This window comes from Acomys minous (assembly GCF_964271855.1).
Source record: "Acomys minous genome assembly, chromosome: 1".
NCBI lineage: Eukaryota > Metazoa > Chordata > Mammalia > Rodentia > Muridae > Acomys > Acomys minous.
Genome location: NC_140483.1, coordinates 14,110,906 through 14,118,202, shown reverse-complemented (window position 1 = coordinate 14,118,202; position 7,297 = coordinate 14,110,906). Strand labels below are relative to the sequence as shown.

Genomic DNA, 7,297 nt, shown 5'->3' with positions numbered 1-7,297 from the left:
GGCGGGTTGAGGGCTGTGATGAGCCTCGAGGAACCCCAGGGGGTGTTGAAGGATACAGCGTTTCTGTGGAAGTGACCAGAGCCAGCAAGAACACGGGGACTCTTTCCTTCTCCGTGGACAAACCTAGACCTAGGGAAGCATCCAGAAGCCTTCAAGAGTCTTAGACAGGCCGGCCGTAGTGATGTACACCTGCAGTTTTAGCCTTCAAGGGAGAAAGGGAGGAGAACAATCTCAAGTCTGGGGTCAGCCTGACCTAGACTTGTTTCTGAAAGTTTCAGTCCAGCCAAGGCTACACAGGTAACAGAGTGTTTGTGTGTGTGTGTGTGTGTGTGTATGTATGTATGTACGTGTATGTATATATATATGTATATGTATATATACATATGTATATATGTGTGTGCTTATTAAGGACCAGGAGCCCCCAACAGTTGGTGAGAGCTGCTCCCCCGCACCCCAGGGAATTCTCTTACCCACAAAACAGGACTGTGACTCTCTCAGATAACTCCAACAGGCGTGAACGCTATTGTGGAAAGCCAGTGGCTTCACAGCCAGAAACCCCAGCCCTGTGTGTCGTCCAGACAGCTTTCCGTACCCTTTCTAGACAGCCCCTCCTCGGGACTCAGGGGCTTGTCAGCTGGTGCTGAGCTCCCAGGAGGTCCCAGGGGTGTGACCTTTCTTGTCCTTTCTCCCTGCCCCCCACCCCAGCTATAAAGAAGGCCAGCATCAGCCCTCAGCACACCATCTAGCCCCCAAGAGCTTTTCGGGGCACTTTAAGGACCATTCCTCCTGGGCGGCACCATGCTGTCCCTGTGGCTTGGCTGGGTATTCTGGGTGCTGGCCCTGGCTGGCCCTGGGGCAGCCGTGACTGACGAGCAGGTCTTGGGCAGCCTGCTGCAGCAGCTGCAGCTCAGCCAGGCCCCTATTCTGGACAGAGTGGATGTGGAGGGGGTGGCCATCCCCAACCATGTGAGGTCCCAGTATGTGGCCCTGCTGCAGCGAAGTCATGCGGACCGCTCCCGAGGCAAGAGGTTCAGCCAGAACTTCCGAGGTGAGCTCTTCCTGCTGTCCCTGGCCTCTGGAGAGGATAGGCTGACCCTTCCCATTCTGGTGATGCCAGTGGACTGTGTGTGTGTGTGTGTGTGTGTTGAGGGGTGCCACAGTCTGCGAACTGTGCAGTTTAAACATGGCCTTAGAGGGTGGCTGGGCCTAGAACTCGAAAGGCCAGGAGGAGGCAGATCAGGCTGGAACGGGGTAGGCAGCTGGTGAGACACAGGGGCCTAGATAGTTCTGGGTCCCAGAGGTCTTTGTGCTTGGTTGGGGAGGTTTAGCAAGCAAGTTCTCCCTGGAGATTTGAAGTTACTGGCTTTGCACCAGAAGCTCAGAGCTAGGAAGGCTCGGCCCTAGGTGACTCTCAGCACAGTGGCCGGGTCATCATAGAGGTCTTGTGGTGCCTGTGGAAGCTCGGCTGACTCTGTCCATGTCCACAGAGGTGGCAGGCAGGTTCCTGGTGTCAGAGACCTCTACACACCTGCTAGTGTTTGGCATGGAGCAGCGGTTGCCGCCCAACAGCGAGCTGGTACAGGCGGTACTGCGACTGTTCCAGGAGCCGGTCCCCAGAACCGCTCTCCGGAAGCACGAGAGGCCGTCCCCTTACAGTGCCCGGGCTCGGGTCACCATTGAATGGCTGAGAGTCCGTGAGGATGGCTCCAACCGCACCGCCCTCATCGACTCCAGGTAGGGGATGCTGCTGGTGGAGGAGGAGGAGGAAGAGGAGGAAGAGGAGGAGGAGGAGGAGGAGGAGGAGGAGGAGGAGGATGTGTGAGTGTGGTGTGTGTGGTGTGGGGGAGTTGGGGAGCTAGGCTCGGCATTGCTTGGGGAGGGGAGCAGCAGAGGATAAGGGTGGGGACAAGACGGGACAGACACCTCCAGGGTCTCTTCGACTGACATGCTCGCGGTTGTGTCTCAGGCTTGTGTCCATCCACGAGAGCGGCTGGAAGGCCTTCGACGTGACCGAGGCTGTGAACTTCTGGCAGCAGCTGAGCCCCCCGAGGCAGCCGCTGCTGCTCCAGGTGTCGGTGCAGAGGGAGCATCTGGGTCCGGGGACCTGGAGCGCCCACAAGTTGGTCCGCTTTGCAGAGCAGGGGCCGCCGGGCGAGGAGGGGCGGGGCGAGCCACAGCTGGAGCTGCACACGCTGGACCTCAAGGACTACGGGTAGGCTGGAGGCTAGGTGGCTGGGGATTACAGTAGACTGCGTCATCCTCCCCCTTACCCCGACTTTTTGGACCAGTTTAGGGGTGGATTGTGCAGGCTGCCCCAGCAGATGACCCATTCCTACCTGTTTCTAGAAGTTAATTTAGAAAGGGTATCAGTCAAATATTGAGTCACACACCTTATTGTAACAATCTATTTCCACTCTTCCCTTCCTGATTAAGTCTTTGAAAATGTTTAGCTTCAAGTCAGGCGGTGGTGGCGTATACCTTTAGTCCCAGCACACAGGAGGAAGAGGCAGGTGATGGATCTCTGAGTTCGAGGCCAGGCAAGGCTATATAGAGAAACCCTGTCTCAAAAAACAAACAAACAAACAAAACTTTACGTTCAGCTCCCTCCCACCACCGCCAAGGGACAAAAATACTAAAACCAAACCAACCAACCAAACAACAACAAAAACCCCTCTTGCCTGGAGAGGTGACACATGCCTTTAGTTCCAAGGACTGAGAAGGCAGAGGTAGGTGGATCTCTGAGTTCCAGGCCAGCCTGGTCTACAGAGCTAGTTCCAGGACGGCTCTTATTAAGTATATACTATAAACATTTGCATTTGTTGCTGTTGTGTGGTGTGTGGACCTGTATGCATGTGGGAATCAGGAGAACTTTGTGGAGTTCCTTCTCTCTCACCCTCATGTGGGTTCCAGGGATCCAGTGCAACTCACGTCATCAGTTTTGCATGACAAGCGCTGTTCCTGCTGATCTATCTTGCCTGCCCTGCATACTTGGATGTGGCTTTTTTGTTGTTGTTAAAAACTACTTTTTGACAATTTCATACATGTACACAGTGTGTCTTGATCATAACACCCCCAACTTCCCATCCTGCTCCTCTCGGTAAGTATATCGTGTGTGAGTGTGTGTGTGTGTGTGTGTGTGTGTGTGTGTGTGTGTGTGGTGTGTGCGAGTGTGTGTGTGTGGGGTATGTGGTATGTATTTGGTGTGGGTGTATGTGGTGTGTATGTGTGAGTGTGGGTATGTGTACGTGTTTATACAGTGCATATATGTGTGTTTGTAGTGTGTTGTGTAAGTATGGGTGCATGTGTGTGCATGTGGGGGGTATGTGGTGTGTGTGAGTGTATGTGTGTATGTGGTGTGTGTATCTGGGTATGTAGTGTGTGTGTGGTTATGTGATGTGTGTGTATGTGTGTATGTGGTGTGTGTGTGTGAATGTAGTATGTATGTGATGTGTGTGTGTGGTTATATGATATGTATGTGGTGTGTGGATGTGTGTGTATATGGGTATGTATGTATGTGGTGTGTGTGTGTGCATGTGGTGTGTATGTAGTGTGTGTGTGTGTGTGAGGTGTATATGTATGGGTATGTGGTATATATGTGTGGGTGTGGGGGGAAGGTATGTAGTATGTGTAGCGTATGTGTGTGTGTGTGTGTGTGTATGTGTGGTGTGTGGGGCATATAGTGTGTGTAATGGTCAAAGGTCAATCTTTTTTTTTTTTTTTTTTGAGACAGGGTTTCTCTGTGTAGCCTTGGCTGTCCTGGACTCGCTCTGTAGACCAGGCTGGCCTCGAACTCACAGCGATCCACCTGCCTCTGCCTCCCGAGTGCTGGGATTAAAGGCATGCACTACCACGCCCAGCTCAAAGGTCAATCTTGAATGAACACAGCCCATGAGCTCCACAAGCCTTCATCTTACATCTTGGTTGAGAGAGGGGCTCCTGGTTACCTGAGACCTAGCATGGCCGCACGCTTCCACGACTCCTCCCGTCCCCACAGAGTTCACAGAGACACATTACACTGCACACTCACGTGGGTGCTGGGGATTTGAACCTGGGCTGCTCTCACACTTGTGCAGCCAGCACTTTCCCTCACTGAGCAATCTTCCTAGCTCTGGTTTTGTGTTCTGAGGCAAGGATCTCCTGCAGCTCGGTATGCTCTGGAATCCTCTGTGTAGCTCAGGGTGATCATGACGCAGTTCCCTCCCTCCCTTTACCTCCTGGGATGGCAGGCATAGTAGCACCATGGCCCCCAGCAAGTACTTAAAAACACCTTTTCAGTCGAGTGTTGGGTGGCGCACGCCTTTAATCCCAGTACTCAGGAGGCAGAGGCAGGCGATCACTGTGGGTTCGAGGTCAGCCTGGTCTACAGAAGCAAGCTCAGGACAGCCAAGGCTACACAGAGAAACCCTGTCTAAAAGAAAAATCTTTTTAATATTCTTGTTGTTTATTCAGTCAGTTTGTTTGCTTTTTGAGACAATGTCTCACTGTAAAGCTTTAGCTGACCTGGAACTCTTGACGTAGATCAGTCTGGTCTCACATTTACAGAGCAGCCTGACTTTGTTTCCTGAGTCCTGGGCATTAAAGGCGTACACCACCATGCTCCGCTTGATTAGGTATTATAGGGAACCAAATGACGGCTTAAAGCATAGAGGAGGGTGTACACAGGTCATACGCACAGGCTGCATCGTTTTGTTATCCTTGAGCTTTCCCGAGGCCATGGTCTATGGATATTGGACACTGAGGAATGCTTAAGACAGTTAGGTTTTGTCTAGCTCTGCTTTTCACTGGTCCTCAACATCCAGTCTTCTGTTATGACACTGGGCACCTTCGGGTCTCAGGATAAGACTAGAACTTCCTTCAGGATCCCTCCGAGGATGGAATGCAAGTATCTCCTGAGATAACACACAGGGCAGGCAACTTAGTCCAGTCCTGGCACACTAAGAACCTTAGTAAGCAGTAGTTGACTTTATGTTCTAGACCGTTCTTTATTTGTTCTCTATCTTCTTTTGTTTGTTTGTTTGTTTTTGAGACAGGGTCTCTCTGTGTAGCCTTGACTGTCCTGGACTCACTTTTGTTGACTAACTAGGCTGGCCTCGAACCCACAGCGACCCTCCTGCCTCTGCTACACAGAGAAACAGAGAGAGAGAGAGAGAGAGAGAGAGAGAGAGAGAGAGAGAGAGAGAGAGAGAGAAATGGACGGTAAGTCTTCCTCCTTTGATTTCTCACCCCCACAGAGCTCAAGGCAACTGTGACTCTGAGGCCCCGGTGACAGAAGGCACGAGATGCTGTCGCCAGGAGATGTACCTGGACCTGCAGGGGTTGAAGTGGGCTGAGAACTGGATCCTGGAGCCCCCAGGCTTCCTGACCTACGAGTGTGTGGGCAGCTGCCTGCAGCCACCGGAGGCCCTGACTGTCATGTGGCCGTTTCTGGGCCCGCGGCAGTGCATTGCTTCAGAGATGACCTCCCTGCCCTTGATTGTCAGCGTGAAGGAGGGAGGCAGGACCAGGCCTCAGGTAGTCAGCCTGCCCAACATGAGGGTGCAGACGTGTAGCTGTGCCTCGGATGGGGCGCTCATTCCCAGGGGGATAGACCTGTAGTTCCCGAGTAGCCGCAGTTTTATGCTTAGTAAGCCACCTTGTCCTCACTCAGTACCTACATTTGGCCTTTGCCTTCCGTCTTCCACGGCTTGGCTTCCTTGTCCATCCCCTAGGTTAAGCACTTACAGGAGCAAATGAGGTCACTCGCTAGAACATCCTGGCCCACTTAGCAGAGGACAGGACAAAGCAGCGAACAGGTCCCCAGCCGAGTCTGTTTTCTGGCCAGTTTTCAGCTAATTATGTAACAAAAGCCTATGGTGAGAACAGGGAATCAAAGCTAATTTACACTACCACACTGTGATATTTAAATTCATTTAAACAAAACAAACAGAAGACTCTCATCCAGCCCTAGACAGGAGGGAATCTGGAAAAGAGCCCCCCTCCAAATACACATTCTAGACTTTTAAAAAATTTCTTTTCAGACAGGGTCTCCATAGATAGCTCAGGATGGTCTCTAACTCAAAAATACACCTCCACCTGCTTCTGCCTCCCAAGTGCTGAATTAAAGGCATGTTCTGTCATGACTTAAAAACACACTGAACCGGGCGTGGTGGCGCACACTTGTAATCCCAGCACTCTGAAGGCAGAGGCAGTGAGTTCAAGGCCAGCCTGGTCTACAAAGTGAGCCTAGGACAGCCAAAGCTACACAGAAAAACCCTGTCTGGGAAAACAAAAAACCAAACCAAACCAAACCAAACAAACAACCCCTCCCCCACCTGGGGGTCCTTGTTCTAAGAGCACTAAGAGCAGGGAGGACAACTGGGCAACAGTCAGGAAATCAACTATTTAGCTCCTGGAACTGACCACAAGCAGGGGTCTCAGGGCATTGCAGGAGCCTGTGCATTTCTCTGTTCACCTAAAAATAGGAGCAGTGGCCTTCAGCTCGGAAGCTGCAGGAACAGACAGCCCCTGGTAGGTGCTAGTCCGGAGTCAGCGGGACTGGGCGTGTTTGGCATTCTTCCTCAGCTTTAGAGAACTACCATGAGAAAGTATGTGTGGTAACATGGTGCTTTTTTATATTTAGAAAAAAAAAAAAGATGATCTGGAGAACAGAATTAAAGTGATGTCTCACCCTTTGTCTCTACGTCATTTCTAAGTCCTGTTCACTAGAAGGGAACGACAGGGAACGAGGGCAACGTGGTTAGGAGCTGAGGGATAAGCAGAGACTCCCAATGCTGGAAGCTTGAAGGCGGCACTAAGTTTAAGCTCCCATACAATTCTCATTCAAAAATACTATTTTGAGCCGGGTGTGGTGGCGCACGCCTTTAATCCCAGCACTATAGAGGAAGAGGCAGGTGGATTGCTGTGAGTTTGAGGCCAGCCTGGTCTATAGAGTGAGTCTAGGACTATACAGAGAAACCCTGTCTCAAACCCAAAACAACAACAACAACAACAACAATAACTGTATTTTGAACAGTTTCATAAAAGGTTCTCTTTAGAGCATTTTTTTTTTCTTCTTGTTTTTGTTTTTCCAGACAGGGTTTCTCTGTGTAGCCTTGGCTGTCCTGAACTTCATTTGTAGACCAGGCTGGCTTCAAACTCACAGAGATCCGCCTGCCTCAGCCTCCCTGAGTGAGGGGATTACAGGTGTGTGCCACCACACCTTGATCCTTGCAATGAATTTGGGGGTGATGGTTATGTGGTAGGCAAGCATTTATTGAGCTAGGCTAGGCAATAGCATGTGTATATAACATGCATCACT

The 7,297-nt window shown here is 51.2% G+C and overlaps 1 protein-coding gene across 1 annotated transcript; it reads left to right on the top strand.

Moving 5' to 3' along the window:
• Nucleotides 1-798: 798 nt before the first annotated feature.
• Nucleotides 799-5,796, top strand: LOC311596641 (left-right determination factor 2; the record flags this gene model as incomplete). Its single annotated transcript, XM_084780292.1, has 4 exons — nucleotides 799-1,048; nucleotides 1,440-1,734; nucleotides 1,967-2,212; nucleotides 5,232-5,796. The coding sequence occupies 4 exons, from the start codon at nucleotides 799-801 to the stop codon at nucleotides 5,593-5,595; spliced, it is 1,155 nt and encodes a 384-aa protein (XP_084636418.1). The 3' UTR covers nucleotides 5,596-5,796.
• Between the last annotated feature and the right edge of the window lie 1,501 nt (nucleotides 5,797-7,297).